The sequence below is a fragment of the Piliocolobus tephrosceles genome, chromosome Y (assembly GCF_002776525.5).
Source record: "Piliocolobus tephrosceles isolate RC106 chromosome Y, ASM277652v3, whole genome shotgun sequence".
NCBI classification, from domain to species: domain Eukaryota; kingdom Metazoa; phylum Chordata; class Mammalia; order Primates; family Cercopithecidae; genus Piliocolobus; species Piliocolobus tephrosceles.
In genome coordinates, this window is record NC_045456.1 from 7336533 (window position 1) to 7360673 (window position 24141).

General features: G+C 40.5%; 1 protein-coding gene across 1 annotated transcript in view; it reads right to left on the reverse strand.

The window, feature by feature from the left end:
- Positions 1 to 18860, reverse strand: part of GRPR (gastrin releasing peptide receptor) — a 32109-nt gene extending 13249 nt beyond the window's left edge. Inside the window, exon 1 of the mRNA XM_023199080.2 lies at positions 18050 to 18860. Coding sequence (XP_023054848.1) covers positions 18050 to 18462 — 413 coding nt within the window. The 5' untranslated portion in view covers positions 18463 to 18860. The remainder of the gene's footprint in view (positions 1 to 18049) is intronic.
- Positions 18861 to 24141: the final 5281 nt, after the last annotated feature.

The following is a 24141-nucleotide window of genomic DNA, read 5'->3' on the forward strand; positions in this document are numbered from 1 at the left end:
ACTCGGGAGGCTGAGGCAGGAGTATGGCCGGAACCCGGGAGGTGGAGCTTGCAGTGAGCTGAGACTGCGCCACTGCACTCCAGCCTGGGCGACAGAGCGAGACTCTGTCTCAGAAAAAAAAAAAGAAAAAGAAAAAGAAAAAGCCAGTAAAGGGTACCACGATGGGCAACTGGGACACATTCTTGCTGGGAATCCCCTGAGAGACTACTGTGCCACCAAAGAATGAGGTGAGTGGGGTGTTTACCCACCAACTCTCCTCTCTGGTTGAGAATTGTCTGTTGGTGGTAATTCTGGGGCACTTCAGCCTACCTCAAAAACCTTTCCTTGGCCAGAGATCACCCTTGGTCAGAGAAACACAGGAAGCCTAGGCCTGTAAGTGACTTCTGAGTTGTGCCAGGGGATATGGATACCACCACTTTGTACATTTTTTCTCCTGATCCAGTTTATCAAACACGTATATAGACAATGAAATATCAGAGAGAGTTTTCAGTTTTTAAATATATTTCAAATCATTAAGGATAAAAATAGAATTTCTAAATTATCATAATAAAATGCACTATCATGTTTTTCCAAAATAAGAATCATTACAGCTCAAAAATACCATCATGGCATATGAGTCACTGTGTCTAATTATAAAAATTTAACAGCACTAGATTTAAATAAATGTTTGGGAAAGGTTTTATAAATGGTGAAATAGTGACCCAGCTTTGTAGCTTACTGGGACCACTGGCCCAGGAGGTTGATCCTGGCAGTGTTGGGGAGGCATCTCCATATGGTGCAGGAGTCCAAGACAGGGAAAGAGGGACTGGATGAAGACTGGGAACCCTTCCCTCTAGTCCCACTTCTATGTTTAACTATTTTTGTGAAAGCATGTTGTCTCCGTTTCTTTTTATTTTTTGTTATTTAACAAAAACTTATATAGTACTCACTGTGTGCCTAGCACAAAGTTCTCAACACTTTCCAAGAATTAGAGGAAGCTGGCCGGGCGCGGTGGCTCACGCCTGTAATCTCAGCACTTTGGGAGGCCAAGACGGGCGGATCACAAGGTCAGGAGATCGAGACCACCCCGGCTAACACGGTGAAACCCCGTCTCTACTAAAAATACAAAAATTAGCCGGGCGGCGGGCGCCTGTAGTCCCAGCTACATGGGAGGCTGAGGCAGGAGAATGGCGTGAACCCGGGAGGCGGAGCTTGCAGTGGAGTGGAGATCGCACCACCGCACTCCAGCCTGGGCGACAGAGCGATACTCCGTCTCAAAAATAAAAGAATTAGAGGAAGCTTTTCCTCTTCCCCTACATAATAATACTAGAAGATAGGTATTACTATTGTCATCTTTTTTTTTTTTTTTTAAACACATAAAGAAATGAAGGCACTGAGAGGTTAAGGAACTTGTCCACAGTCACACAGCTAGCAAGTGAAAGAGCTGGGGTTTAAACAGAGACCGTCTAGCTTCCATACTTTAAACCACAAGATTTTGATGCCTCCATTTTCTTCATGTGTGAAACAGAACTAAAGATACCGATCTTACTTACTGTGATGAGGAGTTAAATGAGCTAAATTTTTCAAACGCACTTTGAAAAACAGCATTATTTAAATCGGGGTGCCCAATCTTTTAGCTTCCCTGAGCCACACTGGAAGAAGAATTGTCTTGGGCTACATATAAAATACACTAATGATAGCTGATAAGTTAAAAAAAAAAAAATCTCATAATGTTTTAAGAAAGTTTACAGATTTGTGTTGGGCCATATTCAAAGCCGTCCTGGGCCGCAGGTGGTCCGCAGGCTGCGGGTTGGAAAAGTTTGATTTAATAAAAGGTTATTATTGTATTTCCTGAAAAGGAAAGAGAGTCCACTAGAATGTCAACTGGTCAAGATTTCTACGACAACCTCTTGGCTCCCTTATGAACATAAATAGCAGTCATGCTAATGGCGCACTCACTCTTTTGACTAGGAATTGTAACATGTCATAAAGAAGTCAACATATATTATTTAATTACAACATTACAAAAATTACAACAGTCCTATGATATATTAAACATAGATGATTCTCTCCCCATTTTAAAGATCAGGAAACTGAAGCTTGTAAAGTGATTTGCCCAAAGTCACATACATAGCTGACAACTGGAAGAACCAGGGCTCAAACTCAGACATTTCTTTAAATTTAATGCTTTTGAATTTATCTCCACTATGAATAATAGTGATGTACTAAATGTGATCCCCCAAAATTAATAAACAAAAGAAAGCAAACAAAAGAAAATGACAAAAATAAGGGGACTTATTGCTTAACGGGCATAGAGCTTCAGTTTGGGAAGATGAAGAAAGTTCTGGAGATGAATGACGGTGATAGTTGCACAGCACTGTGAATGTCCTTACTGCCACTGAACTGTACACTTAAAAATGGTTAAAAGGGCAAATTTTGTTATGTATATTTTACCCCAATACAATTTTTAAAAGAAAAGAAAACGAAACAGCAAGAAAGGAAGAAAGGGAAGAAAGATGAAATAGTTTTTAAGCTTGTTATCATGCAACTTCAGGGGTATCTTAAGAACTAACTGAAATAGTTGCTTTGAGTCAGCAAAAGCATCAACAAGTAAGGCAGTTAAGAGGCGTTTAGCTATTTTGAAGGACGTTTTTCCTTCAAAAAAAGTTATCTAACTACAAAGAGCTTATTGTAAAAAGTAGAGAATTCTAAAAACAAACAAAAATCATCTGTAAGTTTTGCATGTCATGTTTTGATATATTTCCTTCCAATTTTTCCTTTTGTCTTTTGTACAGAATTGAGAGTATACAATTCTGTATCTTTTCTTAATGATCTAGAGCATAAACATCTCCCAGTTTCACACAGATGCCCAAGACCCTGCTAGCCAACAGGCAGTGCTCTGCCCTTGCTTCTGGGCACCATGACTTTTCAAAGAACCGTGGTGCTCACTAGAGGGCAACGTCCCTGCTTTCACAGGTTGTTCCTACAATTAGCTTCAGTGCAGCACATCATGCTAAAATGACACAAAGCACCCCCTACTTCCCAAAAAGTAATACCTCTAGTATATACAAATCCAAATACAAAGCATATCTTAAGCAGCTACTTTTGCATGGTCCTGTACTAGGTACATGAGAGTTCAAACAAAGCATAAGCCCTGGACACTCAGTGACACTTTTGCTCTTTCCATTTTGGAAATTAAGAAAGTTGATGTACCCTGAGTAACAGGAGTATCAGTTTCTGAAGAGTAGGGTCTAGGTCTTGTTCATTTTCTGCCTACTTTATTTATGAATTAAATAAATGACTAAAACTAAAAATCTAGAACTATTCATCCAATTTGCCTGGCCTATAATGTCTTCCTTTCAGATAAGGAAATGGGTTCAAGATGCTCAAGATAACCCATTCCTCCCCTGGCATGCTCCTAGTCACACACACTCCTCTCAAGCCCTCTTACCCAAAATCACTCTGGATACCAACTTATTAGCCTTTTCCCAAGAGATCTCTAGAGCCAAAACACTTGATATTTCTCTAATCATTTCAAGACTAGAAAAATCACTGGGGGTAAACAAAGAAGTGATTCTCCCAAACTCAATTCCTCTTTTTGACAATTTTAAAGCAACTTGCTCACATGAGCCTATAATGAAAAGACCTTAGAGAAAGCAGCACTTTGCATGATGGAGAAACATTAAAAGGAGGTGGTGAGAAGCATCTGTTTACACCTTTACTTCCCCAGTGAACAATTTACAAGGCCCTGCCCTCATGTCCACCACCCATGGAAATTGGAACCCAGCTAAACCTCCGTTTAAAACCCTCTTATTTGTTTCATTTAAACAACTGTTAGCATCACACAGGACCCAGGTCGTGCTGGAAAAAACACTTGGCTTAAAGACTTCGGCTTGATTCTCAATTTCACTGTTTGCTAATCATGTGATGTGGAACCCTCATTTCACCATCTAAAAACAGGGATAATGATAAGGATTCCAAATGATCTAAAAAGTTAATGTTCATGATATCACGGTGCCTCAAAACCCTGAAGCATCACACAGATGTATGCCTCTTCTTCACAATATTCCTTAGGAAGTTGTCCTGGCTAACTGGAAAGGGGTCGTGGATTTCCCGAGGTCCTACTCCATTCATATAGGAAATTCTCACTGCTAAATAACCACCCCAGAAAGCATGCACACTCTCTATCAGGGACAGGTAACTAAGACCCACTGACCAAGTCTGGTCTACTGCCTGTTTTTATATGGCCCGTGAGCTAAAAATGGTTTTTACATTTTAAATGGTTGAGAAAAAAAATCAAAAGACGAACATTTTGAGATGTACAAATTTCATAAAATTCAAATTTCAAGGTGCATAAATAATGCTTTATTGTATCATCACCATGTATGTTTGTTTACACATTGTGGCACATTCCACCCTATAAGGGTAGGATTGAGCAGTTGCAATGGAGACCGTATGGTTCACAAAGCCTAATATATTGCAGAAAAAGTTTGCCAAAAGTTTTACCGTTTCTGTTGTTCTCTGACTGTCCACACCAAAGCTGTTGGTTCCTTCTTTAAACAGAAGTAAGCTCATTTTCCATCTCACACAGCACTGTCTGTTAGACTTACTCATTTGTGATAATGAAGACAATAGGCCACTGACCCCTGTCGTTGGTCTTCCAGTACTAAGCACTCATCACTCAGGATGCTTAGTCTAACAGCACAGTTAAGCACTAATTTGGCATCTCAGGCTCTGCTTGGCACTATGGATATAATAGTTCCTGGCCATTGAGGGTTTAAAATCTAATTGGGGAAGCAAGATACATCTAGGAAAAGCCCTTAATGAACCGTATAAGAATACTGACATATGCCTTTATGAAAAGCTCTTAGACTAGATGCTGCTAGCTCAGCATATAAAGTGCTGCTATCCTGGTACAGACAAATGAGTCTATCTCTAATTACGAGTCTGTTTTATATGTAACTATGGAATATGAAACTTAGAGGTCATAGAAGAGGAGACAGACCAGAGACTGAGGCCCAGAGAGGTCCCACAGCCAGTTAGCTGAGAACCAAGACTAGACCTGGGTCTCTTGATCCCCAGGTCAGCAGAGATTTTTATGTTTACTATAGCACTTAGATGCTCGGGTCTTTTTAAAGCACAAGTGAAGAATACGTAAAACTAAATATTGACTGTACTTGTCTTCATCCCACAGTACATGTATTCCTTAAATCATCATTTTAAACTTCAATTTCACTTCTGTTCACAATCTAGGGAAGAAACGATGCCAAATTCTGATTTTTCTGTTTTTCTATGATGTTTCCAAGCATTTAAAGTGTAAAGGGAGAAGAAAAGATAATAATGAAATTCTTAGAAATCTGTTCTGATCACCATTTATTTAAAAAGAAATAAGCATTTCCCATATGTACTCATGGGGTAACTACTGTGATTTTGTTTTTTACATAATTTTCTATTGTTTTAAGATCGTATTTAAAGTATTTCTCATAACAGAGGCCTGTGGCTAGTCTGAAATGGCCTGACTCAATTAAAAAATAACCACCACCATGGGGAAAAAAAACCTTGAAAATCTTAAAGTTGATCTGTAGTTATTCTATTTATATGTAGACAGCATGAAGAAAGAAGTGAGTCACATACTGTGACATTATTGTCACAGTAAATTCTCCTCACATTGGAAAATAAATTCTTCATGTGACAAATTTTGCATTTTCCCCCTACTTCTTTCCCATGTAATCTTTAGCTATCACCACTGGCCAGCTGGCCTGAGTACAATACAAAAACAATATTAAAAAAAAGAAATAAGACAAAGAAAGAAAGAAAAAGGTAATAAAGATGTGAAGTTTAAAGAAATGTACCTTAGGAACATTCTGGCTCTTTCCTTCCCATGAAATTTTAGCTGTTATCAATCACTGAATAGCGAAATGTCATCTGTAGCTCCTGCTTATTGGGGCTAAAAGTCCTGGCTTAGTTTAAAGATCCCAGAGGCTTTGATGTACCTACATGCTTGGCAGTGTCCTCTGCTGCAGGCATCAGTTGAGATTCCTGACTTACTCACTTTGAGGTTAGCCAGAACTCACTTCTCTCACTCAGAATTGCTGAGATAATTTGAGGCTGTAAATGTTGATCCCACAGGCCTGAATAGGTAGCTCTGAATGCCTCTTTAAAGAAACTGGGTTGTGTGTAGTTTTGAGGGCAGCAGATCAGGTCTTTAAGGGAGGTAGTAGTAGGGGATGTTCTCTTTTTGATAATGGCAAACTGGTTTGTTGCTGACCAACTCTCCTGGAAGGAAAAGTTTTAAAAATCTATTTGAAAACATCAGAGAAATACCGAGGTAATAGGGATTTGACAGTCCAAAATCCTGGAGAGAAATGATGCGCAAAAACATGAAGTTGTTATTCAGCATCATTTCCCCCTTAAGGCATTAACCAAATGTCAAGCAGCAGCAGAGAAAGTGAGAGCTGAGCCCAACTTCCAGGAGTTTTAGGATGAAGGGGGACAATAAGTAGAATAAGTTTTAGGATGAAGGGGGACAATAAGTAGAATCCAGGGCCCACCGAGGAGAGAAGCCCAGGATAACACCTCAGGCTTTTAGTTGAGATGCCCGAAAGGGTAAGCCTCAGTGACAGGGGAAAACTAGAAATAGACCAACTCTCACAAAGACCAAAGTCCACCCTCCAATCTGTTCAATCCCTGACTGCATCAAATGTAATGCCACTTCCTAATTACCTTCAAGAAGCGAGAGCTAATCTCTTCTGGAAGATAGCACCATCTAGAGCTTCAAATGATCTACAGTTCTTTATACATAAATTTATAGAGGTCCTACATGTTAACAGTTACCAGAAAGGTATTTTAAAATGTATTCGGACTAATTCAAGAAATTAGACTACAAGATGGAACGAAATGAAAATTTTCGAATTGTAATATATAATAACTAAAATGAAGAATTAAATGGAAGCTTCAGAAGCAGCCTACACACAACTGAAGAAAGGATTAGAGAACTGAAAATGGCCAGACTGAAGTACAGTGAGAAAGAAAAGATGGCAAATACAGAAAAGAGAGTAGGGGCCGGGCGCGGTGGCTCAAGCCTGTAATCCCAGCACTTTGGGAGGCCGAGACGGGTGGATCATGAGGTCGAGAGATCGAGACTATCCTGGCTAACACGGTGAAACCCCGTCTCTACTAAAAAATACAAAAAACTAGCTGGGCGAGGTGGCGGGCGCCTGTAGTCCCAGCTACTCCGGAGGCTGAGGCAGGAGAATGGCATAAACCCGGGAGGCAGAGCTTGCAGTGAGCTGAGATCCGGCCACTGCACTCCAGCCTGGGCGACAACGAAACTCCATCTCAAAAAAAAAAAAAAAAAAAAGAAAAGAGAGTAGGAAATTTATGGGACATGGCAAAATGGTGACATGAAATTGTGCTTAAAATACTTCTCAGTAACAGAGGTCTGACTCTAGTATGAAATTGCCTGCCTTAGTAAAAGCAAAGATAACCAAAGGGGAAAACACTTTAAAAGCTTAAAGTTAACCTGTAGTTATTCTACTTATGTGTAGCCAGGACAAAGAAGAAGAGGAAAGAGATAATAAGATAGAAGCAATATTTGAAGTTGTAACGGTTGAGAATTTTCCAAAACTAACTAAAATCTTTGGGCCACAGATTTAAGAAATGCTATGAACTCCAAGCAGCAGAAATAAAGGAAACCATGCCTAAGTGCATCGTAGTAATACTGCTGAAAATCAGAAATAAAGAGAAAAATCTTAAAATTAGTCCAAGAGAAAAAATCAATACTGTTAAAGGAGCAACAATAAAACTGACATATGACTGTCAGATACAGTAAGAGGACAATGAATGGCAACTTCAATGTGCTGAAAGATAAGAACTGCCAACCTAGATTTCTATGCCCACTGAAAATATCCTCCAAAAGTACATGAAACAAAGACACTTTCAGACAAACAAAGACTGAGAAAATGTGTACACTAAGTGAAATACTGAAGGGAGATTTTCGGGGAGAAGTAAAGTGATCTCAGATGAAGCCACAGAGATGCCAGAAAGAATGGAGAACAACAGGAAAGGTAAATAAGTGGAATCTAAATCTAAATCTAAAGGTAAACGTGTGAGTATATGTAAAGTATGTACAGACAATAAAAATAATGTAGGTTTTTAAATCTAGAGAGAATTAAACTATAGAATCACAATAACCAACAAAAAGGCAAGGGGGAATTTTAAATGAAGTTAAAAGTGTCCTATTATTTTTGCATTGTCCAGGAAGTAGGAAAGTTCCAATTTATAGTAGATTCTAGTAAGTCAGGGATACATGCTGTTGTAAGCTCTAGGGAAGCCCCTAAAAGAAATTAAGAAGAGTTTGTATAATTAACAAACTCAGAGACAAGGGAAATAGAATAATTAAAATACCTAATTTAAAAGAAAGCAAGAAGGGAAGGAAAAAATATTATGAAACAGGTGAGACCAATGGAAATCAAACAATTAGATGGTAGAGTTAAATCCAAATATACAAGTACAGTTGAATTTATGAGTGTCTGTGTTTATAGGGCAGAAACATGTAGCCAGATTACAAACAACAAGTATATTTGTGTGAAGTCACAGATGTTGCGCATACTCACAAAATACTGACATTGATGGAGATAGCACAAAACTCATAATGTGAAGACATCCATGATAAATAGGTTACTAGGAGTCATCAATTGAATAAGTATTTAAGATTACTCAAAACACAAGAAAACTTTAAATGCTTTGGGTTTTTACAGTCCAGATGAGAAAAAAACTTGATAATGGCTTTTCCAAGTTTGATGTTAATCCTAAACATATCTATGACACTACCAATAATGAGATATGAAGCTGAAAGAAAGTTTTTCTAATCTCTCGTTAATAAAAAGCCAATTTTAATAAACCATGCTAAAAGACTGACCTCCTCCTTCTATTTTCTCTATAGAAATGGATTTTACCAAATAATGTCATTTTAAAGGGAGACAAATGGGGATGAAGCCAAAATATTTAAGAAAACAAGTATGACAGAGGTGTGTCAGGCAGTTATTTAATAGATATTATGTTCTTTTTCTGGATTTTATGATGTTGGTGAAATTTACCAGCTTATTTAAACTTGTGATTTATTATGATTTCTAAATCTAACTTGTGATTTCTAAAGGTTTAAAAATATCCACTTCTCTTCCTAATTTTGTACTCATAATTTTATTTGTTTTTTCTTTCAAAATGCCCCCACCCCAAGAGTCCCCATAAAATCTGGATAAACTCTTGTCATCTAGGGTTGGAACCATTGTTCTCCTGCAGTCACTCTGTTAATCATGAAAAGAAAGGAGCAACGTGATTTACAGACCATAATCCAGTGTTGTGGGTTTACCCGGTAGGACCTACTAGAATTCATTCATTCCTTCATTCCTCTCTTCATGCATCCATCCATTCATCAATTCAACAAATGTTTATCAAGCACCTACTACAGGTTAGGGACTGTTCTAGTATCAGAGAATACACCAAAGAATGAGATGGCCTCCCATTTTTTTGGAGCTTATATTCCAGTGGTGGCAGACAGACAGTAGACAAACAAATGAACAAAATAATTCTCAAGAAAATAATAATGGATGATATTTACCCAAGAGAAATGAAGACATATATCCATACAAAAACTGTACAAGAATGTTTATGAGGCCGGGTGCGGTGGCTCAAGCCTGTAATCCCAGCACTTTGGGAGGCCAAGACGGGCGGATCACGAGGTCAGGAGATCGAGATCATCCTGGCTAACACGGTGAAACCCCGTCTCTACTAAAAAAAAATACAAAAATCCAGCTGGGCGAGGTGGCGGGCGCCTGTAGTCCCAGCTACTCAGGAGGCTGAGGCAGGAGAATGGTGTAAACCTGGGAGGCGGAGCTTGCAGTGAGCTGAGATCCGGCCACTGCACTCCAGCCCCGGCGACAGAGTGAGACTCCGTCTCAAAAAAAAAAAAAAAAAAAAAAAAAAAAAAAAAAAAACAAAGAATGTTTATGGCAGATTTATTCATAATCACCCAAACCAAAAACAACCCCAATGCTCATTAACTGGAGAATGGGTAAACAAAATGTGGAATATCTATACAATGGAATCCTTCTCAGCAATAAAAAGGAATGGATCACTGATACATGCAAAAAAGTGAGTTAAAAGAAGCCAGACTTCAAACAGCTACATACTATGTGATATCATTCACATGACATTCTGGAAAAGATCAGTGATTGCCAGGATCTGTAGGTGGAAGAAGGAGATAGATTACAAAGGGGCATGAGAGAATTGGGGGGTGACGAAAACATCCTCTATCTTGACTGTGCTGGTGGTGGTAGTGATGTGACTGTATGTTTGTCAAAATTCATACGAGTATAAAATATTTATTGTATATAAACTACACCTCAGTAGACCTGAAAAAAGAAATTGGATTATGGGATAGTACTGGTGATTTCTTCAGATCGAGTGGCCAAGGAAGACCTCCTATAGGAAATGATGTGTAATATGTGAAATGAACTTCTTCAAAATCCCTTGTTCTATTATTACGAGGAAATAAGAAGAAGAAATGGAGAATTTTTTTTATTCTGAAAAACATATGTTTTAATTGAGAGAGAATTTATGCAAACCCCACGCATAGGAGGACTTACAAGTTCAAAAATGTAAATTTAGCCTATTTTCAAAGGATGTTATTGACAGGCACAGTTCACAAAAACCTCAGCAGGGAGCCCTTTCCGGCCATACTCTATGTTTCATGATGAAGCTTGTGCTTTCCTTTTTGCCTCTATGCATATTAAGTTGCCAGAAATGATACTTAATTAGTCACATAAAAGCCTAACACTTTAAAAGATAACATGTGAGAGACAAGGTCAAAGTTCTTTGCTGCCCTTCTCTCCCGATCCACTTGAAAGAGCCTTGCTGGGAAACCTCACTTCAACAGCACCTGCCCTCTCATCACTCCCAGAGGCTGCTGGCAGCTGTGGTAGTTCCATTGCCATGGAGAGACATGAGTTGAGTTTCCTTCCAGAGAGGGGCAGCATGTGTTTCAGAAAAATCAAACTATACAGAAGTTATGAACTGGCAGCTCATGTAAACTGGTTCCAACAGAAGGACTTTCTTGTAAAGCATTTCTAGAAGGATGCTTTACAAGAAATGAAATTAAGTAAGTCTTCGCTTGTGAGAAAGGGGCCAATCTCCTGGAAATCAATGAAGCTGGGCCTCTAGAGTGGTAGAGGAGCCTTTAGAATTACTGGGGTGACCCCATTAGAAGGGGATTACCCTGGAGTCACTCAGGGTATTTTCCTTCAGAAGGGTAGGTTTTGGCATCAGTAGTTCCCACTGTCCAGAAAAGGGAAATGGAATCAGACTCTGTGTCTGATGGTTTCTGAAGAAAAGTTTCCAGTTCCCCTGAAGGAATTAAGACTTGGAATGAGGATGAAAGGGTTTTTTCTTTTTTTTTTTTTTTTTTGAGACGGAGTCTTGCTCTGTTGCCCAGGCTGGAGTGCAGTGGCCGGATCTCAGCTCACCGCAACCTCCGTCTCCTGGGTTCACGCCATTCTCCTGCCTCAGCCTCCTGAGTGGCTGGGACCACAGGCGCCCACCACCTCGCCCGGCTAATTTTTTGTATTTTTAGTAGAGACGGGGTTTCACCGTGTTAGCCAGGAGGGTCTCGATCTCCTGACCTCGTGATCCGCCCGTCTCGGCCTCCCAAAGTGCTGGGATTACAGGCTTGAGCCACCGCGCCCGGCCGAAAGGGTTTTTTCTAATCTGACTCCATTCTGAATTTGTTGTGACAAAGTTAAACCCCATCACCTCTTTTGGGCTCTGTGTCAAACAAGGGTGTGAACTTCAAGATGACTTTTACTTCTAGCTGCTGGACTTTATCCTTTTGTCACTGCTCAAACATCAACCAAGGTGTGGTTATTGTACTCTTACTGAATGCAGAGTGGGCCTGGCTACTGTAGAAGACACAGATCCCTATGAACTACCCCATATGATTAAGGAAGTATAAAACAAATCTCTAACAAAGACCTAGTAGTACAGGATAGACTAGGCATTTAATGAACAATATAGGCAGAAACATCTTGGGAAGGGAAAAAAAATCAATGAAAGCAAAAGATCAGGGAATGCTTCATAGAAGAGAAAGGACTTGAACTATCCCTTGAAGGATTGATAGGATTTGGGTAGATGGAAAGCATAGGGTCCAGCCATCAGAGAAGGGGAAATGAAGTTAGAGAGGGGAGAAGTCTGGTGGCACATGTGGGAGGCAGTGAGAAGAGTTTGGCTAGAGCAGTGTTTGTTCTGGCAAGTCTTGGGACAGGAGGATATAAAAGAGAGACTAGCAGCTGGAAGAGGACCTACAAGAAAGAATGGAAAGATCAGACACAAGTTCACAGTGGAGACCTGGAAAGCTGACCCCTCATGTCTTTGGAAAGCCTCAAAACCTCCTCAATGGGATGCCTAAATTCCCCAACCCTGTGACTGCAGATGATATGGGGCTGCTTCATTTCTTCCCTCTTCACATGTGTGTGTCTTCCAACAGAAGATATTTCACAGCCAGGAAGAGCCTGTGCAGCTGGGAGGCATTTGATATTTGCCTATCTGAGGAATTCCTGATACCCTCTGTGAGAGAGGAGTAAACGTGTATCCTGGGGAAGAAAATTGGACCCCAAAGCATATAGCAAACTGTCTTCTAAACTGTCCAATAGAGCCCTCTGCAATGACTGAAATGTTCTGTATCTCCACTGTCCAACAGAGTAGCCACTAGCCACATGTGGCTAACTGAGCACTTGATGTGTGGCTGGTGTGATGAGGAAATGAAATTTTCCATTTCATTTAAATTAAAGCAAATTTAAATAGCCACATGTGGTTAGTGGCTACCAAGTTAGACCATACAGCTCTAGATGTTGGGAAAGCTGCAAACCATGTTATCACATACATTCCTTGCAGAAAATTCAAAGAATCTGTACTTCAAGAAGCTTGCAGAAATATAACACCTTCCTGTTTCTTTCCACATTCCAAGTAACAAAGAAACTTTTAACCAGTCTTTTTTTTTTTTTGAGACGGAGTCTTGCTCTGTCGCCCGGGCTAGAGTGCAGTGGCCGGATCTCAGCTCACTTCAAGCTCCGCCTCCCGGGTTTACCCCATTCTCCTGCCTCAGCCTCCGGAGTAGCTGGGACTACAGGCGCCCGCCACCACGCCCGGCTAGTTTTTTTGTATTTTTAGTAGAGACGGGGTTTCACCCTGTTAGCCAGGATGGTCTCGATCTCCTGACCTCGTGATCCGCCCGTCTCGGCCTCCCAAAGTGCTGGGATTACAGGCTTGAGCCACCGCGCCCGGCCTGTTTTGTTTTTTTTTTGAGGCGGAGTCTTGCTCTGTCTTTCCATAGAATCAAAGAAGAATCATGTTACAGTGGAACCGCCATATCCATCTGTCCTTAGAATCCATTCTGCCAGCCGCATTCTAGTAAAAATAACACTGAATAATAGCACCGAAGCAGGCTTAATATAAGTTGGGCATTGTATATGTTGTCAACATGAAATTCAGCTTTAAACCTTACACTTACTGGAAAAGAAAACACAAACCACTCTCACCCTTTTTCTGTTGAGGGTCCAATTCAGGTCTCAAATTTCATTTACATAATAATGAGGCACCTAGCACAAAGTTGGACATCTAACAGGAAGGACCAGTATGTAAAAAATATCTCCATCTATCCAACCGTTCATCCATCTATCCACCTATCTGTCCACTCATACATGTAACCCACCCAACCAACCAGCCAGCCATCTATCCATCCATCCACCCATCTATTTATCCCTTGAATCTATTTACTGACTCACAAAAAAGTAGTTTTTCTCTCATCTACCCAGATGAGAGCTTAATAGAGAACACATGAGCAGATGACTATGTGATACATTATTATTAGTAGTATTAGTATTAGTATTATTAGTATTATTATTATTTTGAGATAGAGTCTTGCTCTGCAACCAGGTTGCTCACTGCAACCTCTGCCTCCTGGGTTCAAGCAATTCTCCTGCCTCAGCCTCCCAAGTAACTGAGATTACAGGCACCTGCCACCACACCCGGCTAATTTTTGTATTTTTAGTAGAGGCAGGGTTTCACTGTGTTGTCCAGGCTGGTCTCAAACTCCTAACCTCAGGTGATCCACCGGCCTCGGCCACCCAAAGTGCTGGGATTACAGGCGTGAGCCACTGTGCCCGGCCAATATATTATTTTTAAGAGTATGCTTTCAGATTAATCCTCAAAGTAGAATGAAGAATAAGAATGAGGAAAATTGTATGCATTAACTAAACATAATTTTAATTAGTCGTTATTTATCGATCACCCATTTGGTACAAGAAAACTTGTGGGGCACTATGGAAGATTTAAGAATATATTAAAAATCTCTGCCCTCAACATTCTTAATAATCTACCTAAAAATGTAAAGCAATGAATATGTGAGAGGCTAAAATAAACAGACAGACAAAACAGTTCAAAACAGCAATATAAAAGGTGTCACAAGATAATTCATGTCTCAGATAATAAGTCTGATATTTCAAGAGGGTCAGGAAATTTGAGCTAGAATGGCTCAACTTAGGGTTTTAAGGAGGAGATTTGAATCAGATTCTGAATGATAGAGAAGAAGATAGAAAAAAAAAATCACAAGATTTTAGAACTTGAAGGGACCATAGAAATTGCCTAGCTCAACTCCATCATTTTATAGATGATTAAACTAAGGTCAGAGAGTTAAGTGACTTAGTCCCACTTTCTCATATGGGTAGTAATGGCAGGAAAATGTCTAAAATGCAGGTTTGTTGATACCCATTCCAAGCCCATACGCCACATGGGATGAGGAATACGGTCTGTATTTAGGAAAGGAGAAAGCGTGCTGCAGAGTGGGTGGGACACAGCATAAGCCCAGAAACAAAGCCAGGAACACATCCGTGCAACCACTGTGTATGAGGATATCAGTGTGTGTGTAAGGACAGAAAGCATGGGAGGAGAGGGAGGATGGGGATCAATATTGAAGGTGCTTGAATGCAAACCTGCAACTGCTCAGCTGTGCAAATCCCCAGAATTCTGGTTTCTGGGACTGCCTTGAAGTCTCCCTTTTACCCGGTGATGCCAGTGTAAACTTTTCTAGAAACTTGATATTCTTTTCATATTGACAAAGACTCGAATTCACCCGGTGAGGGGGGGAACTGCAGAAGGGAAGCTGGAATGAGGACTGGCAATGCTGGGCAATGTGTAGGGGGCAGGGTTGGACGATTATCACTGTGTGCTCCACTCATGCCCCAGAACCCTGAATTTAGTAGATTTAGGACAGGGCCTAGGAATCTGTATGTTTTTAAAGCTGCCCTGTGATTCTGGTGACCATCTGGTTTGGAGGGTCTTCTGGTTCATTCACTCTTTCACCAGTCTACCTAATACAGACTACCACCTTGAAAACTGGCAATATTTAGTAAATATAGGCCCCTATAACCCAGCAGTTTCACTCGCAGACATATACCCAAGAGAAATAAACACTTATGTTCCCCCAAAGACAAGAATAAGAATGTCCAGAGCAGGTTATCGCCATCCCCAAACTAAAAACAACCCAGTGTCCATCGGTATTAGAACAAATAAATAAATCAAAGTATATTCATACAATGGAACACCACACACAATTAAAAAGAACAAACCACTGTTACACGTATCAAGATGGGTGAATATCACAGAGATCATGATAAGCATAAGAAGATAGATGCAAAGGTGTACTTGCTATGTGATTCCATTTTATGAGATTAAAGAACTGGCAAAAATAACCTATGGTGATTGAAATCAGAATAGTGATTGCCTCTGTATGCCTAGGAAAGGGCATAAGAGAAACTCTGGAGGATGCTGGAACTGTTCTATAGCTCCATCTGGTTATGCAGTTCTATAGACATATGCAAAAATATATTGAGCTGTTACTTGTTCAGTTTACTGTGTATATAGATTACACCTTGTTGAGAAGAAAAAATATAGAATTTATATTCACCCTGCCAACCTCATGAGATATAAGATAGAAGAATCCCATTGCTTTCAAAAATGAGACGAATAGAAAAGTACGGTCTTAATCATTTAGCTCAATACCTATTCTTTCTGTTGGAATTGGTTAGATGCACTGTCTGTGATTCAGGCAATCCATCAGCTTTTAAAAGACTTAGCAAAACACAGAAAGTTAGCTATATGGGAGCTTCTAGTAATTTCTGAACTTGGCAAAGACAGGCAGTAACTACAAACTTACTGGGAACACACCGGAGCTGTGAAGGAGTGCAACCCGGCTTTTGAAAGAGCTTTCCCTTTCTGTTGATGGTGGACTTGGTCTGCTTTGAAACTCCAGAGAAGAGTTCCCTGCAGCTGCATCTTTACATTCCATGCCCTCACTTTCCTTTCTGTTTTTCTCTCCAAGAAGAGAGTAAACACCATCTGTACCACTGCGCTCCCCAACCCGGAAACCAAAATCTCTCCTTCCCATTAAGAAAATTACCCTCATCCTGAAGAGCCCTCGGCCATTGGTAACAAGCCACAGACCTTCTGCAACCTCCAGAGTTTGCCAGCCATGAATCAATACATGAAACTGTCTGTGGTCATTGGTATCTGTGGGCAGATGTGCAGGGTAGGAGCAAGCCAAAGGGGAATGGAGGGAATGGAGAAACCCTGTCGAGTCGGTACAATGTGAAAACCTTACATCTGTGCTATTACTTTTCAGTCGTTGAAAATGTCGTGTTCTGGGCAGTGTGCTTCAGGTAGCTAAGCATAAACACATGTCCATAAATACTGATAACACTATCTTTATTTGTCCATTACTCAACAAAGCCAGGTCACCTGAGGACTGTTTGTTCCTCTACAAAATGAAAAATCCAGCACCACATGTATTAAAATGTGGGACATTTTCTTCAGAGTATAAACTTTCAAGAGCAGCGTCTATGTCTTTCCCGGAACACTCTCAAATCCTTCTGTGTCATTAACACATAACATACAGTTGATTATAAGTGAAAAATTTATAGTCTCATGTTCATTGCAGCAGTTTTTCTGGGTTTGACCATATGGCCTATGCTGTGTCTGAAAGTCTATTCATTACTATGTCCAATTTCCAGAACACAGACGTGCATAAAGTAATGTTCAGTAATTTGTGTGAACAATCTGCAGCTATTTCTTGACTTGTTAATTCAGGCAAGTGTTTTTTTTACAAGCTAGACACTTGATAAATGTTCAAAGAATGAATATAAAGTTTTAAGACTGAATAAATGTAAACTTTTATGCAATGTGCTCACACAAGAAATGCAGTTTGCAAATATGTATATTTCCCAGAATAAAAAACTGTAGTGAACTCCCTCTTTCTCCCCACAATAAGCCCCAAAAACATGGTATATGGAAGTATTGTCAATAAAGATATTAAAATTAGAAATCAACTTTGAATAGAGTTTTCTCCAGAAAATTTTAAGAACTCAAATAATGCTTGATTTAAGAGAGACTTAGAAAAAACGGCACACAATTGTTCTATCACAGAGAGTCAAATACAAAACCAGCTGTGAGAAAAGTTAAACTGTCTGAGGAAAATGAATTTCAGAGAAATGAGGCTTATTTTCTCCTCTTGGTTATTTCTGAAAGAACGTTTTGAAGACATCCAGTGGAACTTTCCTGTTCTCGGAGGGGCTTGAATTGCTTCGAAAAAACATTTGCGTGAGGTTTAAACCCTGTTGGGTGTGATTGCCTTTCTCACTGGTCAGTTAATTTTGGAAGGAGGGAGAAGTTAGGTAAAGGCCATGCTAAATAGACATGTCTCCAGAAAAAGACACCTCGGTTTTCTGCTTAGAGATTTTATTTTTCTCACCTGTCTCCTTCTGTTGCCATCATTCACTTACTTTTCTTTCTTAAACCAATATGTTACACTCCAGAAGTCATCCCCAGAACAAAAACCTGCCTGGAAGGGAATCCGTGTTTGAGTAAAACTTGCCTTGTGCAGTCAGCTCCCTGTCCCGACACAGCAGTTCATTTACCCAGGCGTCTACCACCCTTGGAGAGCATGTAGCTTTCAGCCGGTACTTACCTGTCTGCCGAGAGCGCCGTGAGTGTGAAGACAGACACCCCAACAGAGGTAAGCTGTATAAAGGGGATCAGTTTGCAGCCAATCCTGCCAAATAGCCATCTGTCAGCCAGGTACCTGCTGGCATCCACTGGAGCACACGTTATTAGGAGGAGCAGGTCTCCCAAAGCCAGACTGGAAATGAACAGGTTTGGAACGTTTCGCATGGACTTGACTGTACAGAAGATCTTGATCAAAGTGATGTTGCCAATGAGGCCTATCAGAATGATAACCCCATAAACTGCAGGGATGACATAGAGGATCCCCGGGTGGGACCAGTCGTCATTCACGGGGAGTTCCACACTGTGATTGGAGATGTTGCAGTGCACGAAATGGTCCACTTCCAAGTTCAGAAGGAAACAGTCATTTAGAGCCATCTCTAGATTTTTTTCCCACCTAAAAGTTCCCTTGGATGCTATTTCTTAACTATTGATTTTGCAACCGAGTGAAGACGAAGATGAGATCTGTGCTGGGCTCTTTGTCTTCTTTAATCAAAATACTCTGAGTGCATATATACTAACTATGGTATTCAAAACTCTCTGTCACTATTTTGACACTGGTGCTGCTCTGGCTTTCACATGACCGGTGCAATACAACTCTAAATTCAATAAGTTAACAACAACAAAAACTTAGCCACAGAAAGGCTTAGAATTAAACCCACTCTGCGTCAGTTATTTCTACCTCCATTCTAGTCTGAGTCTCCCTGGCTGCAGTTTACTAAGAACTTTTGGCCTGCTATTTTCCCACAGCGTCTTTCCTGATATTTAGAATCTGGAGGTTTAAAGTGGGTAGAAAAAAACTGCACTGAGAAATCCTCAAATCCTATAGGCAGGATGCTTTGCACGTCACGGGCTTCACCAGCAAACGGCAGCTCCGCTGAGCTGAGAGGCTTTGAAGAGGAACCAGTGTTACTTATAGACAGAGAATGCCAGCCCCCTGCTGGACACTTCAGTCACTGCCCAGTTGCCTGCTTTCTCCAGATGAGAAGCAACCAGCCGACTGCAGTTCCTACCTAGCTTAACAAATACCTTTGGCTTCTCATGTAAGCACATAGCACCTAGGGTAGGTATTTAATAAATGTTGCTAGCATTCTGCAAAGGCACTGGAAATCTTTCTGATACTATCCCCATGAATCCAGATGGGGATTTACATCTCATTTTCTCTAATTCATTAGAATGACATGTTAATATTGCTATCAAATGAGGTCTGTCTTTGAATTAAATGCACACCGATGCACAGGGTGTCCATGTGTGACTTATCCCACTCAGCCTTCCCACTGCCTCTTTGAACAGGGACTGCTCCTCAGAAACACATGCACAGACTCACACCTTAAACCTTCAGCAACTGACATCCGGAAAAGCCAGAAGCCCAATGCATACATGCTCTTTCCTGTAGATTTGCCAAGCCATTCCTATTCTGTTTACCAGGGAGAAATTAAATTGGGAACCAGCTGTATTCTTAACTCTCAAAGATCAATAGTCTTTTCCAGAAAAATGGGTCTTTTCTCATCTGATCTAAAAATTTTATGAATCGGCATTTTGATGCAGCTATTTGCATTTTTTTAATTGAATGTTTGCCATGTTTTATAGCAAATATCCTCTTTATAGCCCTGTGTGGAAAATAAAGAACTATAAAAGAGTGATAGATACAATACTGAGGAATTGAGGGGGTGGTAAAAGAAGTAAGTTATAGTTGAAGGAGTGCTAGAAAAAGCTTCATTGAGGGAGTACTATTAGAATCAGGCTTAGACCTTTAGCTAACAACTTCTAAATACGTTATTAGAGTGCATCTTTATGCCTTATGTGAAGCCAGCTCTTCCAGGTACATGGTGTGAAGCCAGTCACTAACAGGTAAAGTCTCGTTTTTCAGAACCTATAAGGAATAACAAAACTTGCACTTCCCATGCCAGGGCCCACAAAGAAAGTCCCCCAAGTGTGTTGTTATGAACATTTCCAGTGGCAGGTTCCAACACTGAGGCTGCTGCCATGCTTCCTATGTAAATATGAAAGACTCAGCGCTCCTCTCTGCCAGCAGGAGGGAGACTGATGCTGCAGGGCTAGAGGTGGAAGAGCTTCTCGGCAGAGATCAGTATCACCAGTAATGAGCCAATAGCCATGAGCCCAGTGGTGTTGATTAGTTGCTAGCAATGTAGCTTAATGATACAGTACACAGGCTCTGCTTCAATCCTGGCTCCCTCATTTATAATCATGGCAAGTTACTTAGTGTCTTAAGCTCATCTCCTCATCTGCAGAGTGAGGAGAACTTGTGAAGTTAGATGAAATGATTCATGTTAAGACTGCATAGTATTTGCCACATAGTAAGTGCTCAATTAATGTTAGCACTTATTATTATTATCATTATTAGATTGAGGGGGGAAAGGCTTACTTTGGAAAAGCCCAATGAGTTCCGAACAGTGACTGACCTCAGATCACTAGGCAAGCACTCATACGAGTGAATTAGCAACTCCTCTATTCACTTGAAAAAAGTTTATCAAACATCTACCAGTTGCCAGGCACTGAGCAAGAGGCTGAGAAAAATAGCATGAAGATGTGTACTCTCACAGCTCTTTAGACCTCAACCCCTCTCTGGAGTGAAGCAACTACCTTTTCTCCAGAAAAGATGATACCTTTAAAGGTTAAGTGTTGACAGGGTCTTTTGAATGAAGAAAATCATATGTGCCTAGGATCAAGGCATAAAGGAAAGAGCATGGCATTGAGCAGAGGGACATCTATAAATCCAGAGGGTCACCCAGATTGGAAGACAGGGGTTGAGAAAGAACAGCGTGAAATGCAGCTAGAAGCAGGTTTGGGTGAGATTGTGATGGATCTTGTATTCTTGCTAAGAAGTTTGGTCTAAAGGGCGTATTTTTGGTTCACAAAGATAACTTCTGCTTCTGGATGTTGTTTCCCTTTATTTCTTTAGACACCCCTGTGTGCTGAGTCAGCCTCACTACTTAAATCTAATTGGGTGGTTAGTGTTTCTTCCAATGTAAGTTAAGGGGATGTTGATAGATAATGATTTCTCATAGCTGGTGTTAGCATTATGTGTTCCACAGCACTATGGATTCTTCTAATGATATTTTAGGAGTAAAGGTATGTTGAGGTTTGACATCTAATATTTTCTGGAATCAAGGATGCTTTAAAAAGCTAATTCTGGCCGGGCGCGGTGGCTCACGCCTGTAATCCCAGCACTTTGGGAGGCTGAGGCGGGCAGATCACGAGGTCAGGAGATCTAGACCATCCTGGCTAACACGGTGAAACTCCGTCTCTACTAAAAATACAAAAAATTAGCCAAGCATGGTGGCGGGCACCTGTAGTCCCAGCTACTGGGGAGGCTGAGGCAGGAGAATGGCGTGAACCCGGGAGGCGGAGCTTGCAGTGAGCCAAGATCATGCCACTGCACTCCAGCCTGGGCGACAGAGTGAGACTCTGTCTCAAAAAAAAAAAAAAAAGCTACTTCGATAATTTCTATGTCATTTCAGCTAATTAACTATAATGACTCTTTCCATCCCTACCATTATGTGTCATCTTCTAGCAGAGCACCAAACATATTCAGACATTTGCTTAACTTTTTATTTACTGGTCAGCATGAGATGCCTTTGACATGTGAACATGACATGGAACAAATGTAATATAAAAATCTCTGTCCCCAGGGAGTCCAATTTCTGAATAGAATTGGAATATGACTCAGCATCTTTTCTTGAGTTGGGGCAGGGGTGTCACTTTGACATGTGAACATGACATGGAACAAATGTAATATAAAATCTCTGTCCTCAGGGAGTCCAATTTCTTAATAGAATTGGAGTATGACTCAGCATCTTTTCTTATGTGTTGGGCCAGGGGTGTCACTTCTGTTTCTATTTCAGTCAACAGTCACCTTTTTCATCCTTCCAAAAGATTGGATTTTCTGTAGGGCTTTAATATGAGGTGGGCAACAGTGACTTGATAGAATTTAGGAGAACAGGTAGATTCAATGGGACCACGGAGTGTGGAGACAAAGCCTCTTCCCACTGGCTATGAGCAAGGTCAAAAGGGAAGCCACTCTGGAGGGAAAGGCTGAATTTGGCTTCAGGCATATTCAGTTTGCTAGATGAACAAGGGAATGTAAGAAAGCCAGTGGAAAATGAGAGGTGAAGTCTAAAAGCATAGAAGTAAATAGTTAAGAGGACTGACTGAGGACTAGAACCCTGAATGCCAAATAGTTTAAATGTACAGTAAGAGAATCAAGTGAAGTTAGGCTTTGAGAAGAAGATTATGTGGTAAAAGTCAGTGAAGACTAAGGGTGATATCAATATTAGATTTGTGACAGCACCATGGAGAAGTTGCTCAAAAGATTGCAGCAACTATTGCTTGAAAAGAATCAGAGATGTCAAATTTTAGTACTGCAGCAGGAACAAAAAAAGAGGCAGATGACTCTATCCAGATCCTGTAATGCTGGGATCATTTCAAGTTCCCTTTTCTTTTCTTAACATTCTGTGACTTTTTATGGGGCTTAAAAACTTAGAAGAAAGATGAAGGGAGTCTTCTGGAAGGAAAAAAAGAATCGGGTTTCGTTTTGAGTCACATGAAACTGCAGAAGTAAATGTAGATGCCAAAAGAAAGCCTAAAGAGGAAGACGAAATTCTCAGATACATCTGAGGCTAGGAGAACACCTGGTGTGGTGGTTAAAATATATTCGCCAGTTCTCAGTACTCTTTGCTTCAAGAGATGTAGATTAATTTAACCCCCACCTCCACCCCTTAAGAGTGAGCTTTACTTAGTGACTTGCTTCTAACAAATAGAATGACACAGCAGGAAGAGTGTGTAACTTTCAAGACTAGATGATAAGGGGCATTGCAGCTTCCTCTTTGCCCTCTCTCCTTGGATCACTTGCTCTGAAGGAAATCAGCAGCCATGTCATGAGGATACTCAAGTGACCCTACGGACAGATCCACATGGTGAGGAACTGAAACCTCCTGTCCACAGCTGTGTGAGTCAGTCATTTTGGAAATGGATCATCCATTCCCAGTCCAGCCTTCACATAACTGCAGCCCCAGCTGACTCTGACTGCTGCTTCATGAGAGACCCTGAGCCAGAATCACCCAGCCAAGTCACTCTTAAATTCCTGATCCACAGAGACCATGAGTTAATAAATGTTTGTTGTTTTAACGCATTGTTTTATGGTAATTTGTTATGCACCCACAGGTAACACCTGGTAAGTAGAATGGATGGAGAACAGGAAGAAAAGAAAATCACCCTGAAGACAAAAGAAAACAGAAAAGGAAGACCAGAAAAGGCAAGTGCTTTAAACCTGGAGTGGTTATACAGGGTGTAAGGGAAGGGAAGTCTAGTCAAATCTAGAAAGGTTAGTGCACACTGAAATTCATTTGTCATTCTGCAACACCAAAGTTTCTTATCTGGATCGAAATATGTATTTTTAAAATATTGTAAATGAGCTGAACTTTCTTGCTCAGCCACCATGTACCTGGAAATTAGACCGTTTATATTTCATTTCTGCATTTGCTCAGTGAACTTGGACAAGTAAAATAAATTCAATGAACCTGATTTGTCACTGAGCTGTTCTGTGCTATGGATTCTCCATTCATAAAATACAGGAACATTTCCCCCTTGCCTATGCCCCAGGACAACTTGATGCATTAACACCACCAGGAGCATGGAAGGCAAATGGGAGTGGTACTGTTTCTCTACCCTCAGCCATCTATTTCTAGCCTTTTCTTCCTCTCCCCTGAGAGTGTTTGATCAGCACAGTCCTAGACTCCCTGAAATACATTCCTGCATTATTTCCATCTCCAATGACGGATGTCTGACAAGAAAACATGTTGCTGGCATGGATTCCTTTTTAAATGTTAGATTTTGAAATGTCTTTCAGTTTATGGAAAAGTCACAAAGACAGTACAAAGAGTTCTCGTATACCCCTGATGTAACTTCCTCTATTATTAAACTGTTACAAAATGAGGAAATTAGCATTGATATAACACTATTATCTAAACTACAGATTTTATTCAAACTTTACCAGTCTTTCCATTACTGTCATTTTCTGTTCCAGGGTCCAATCCA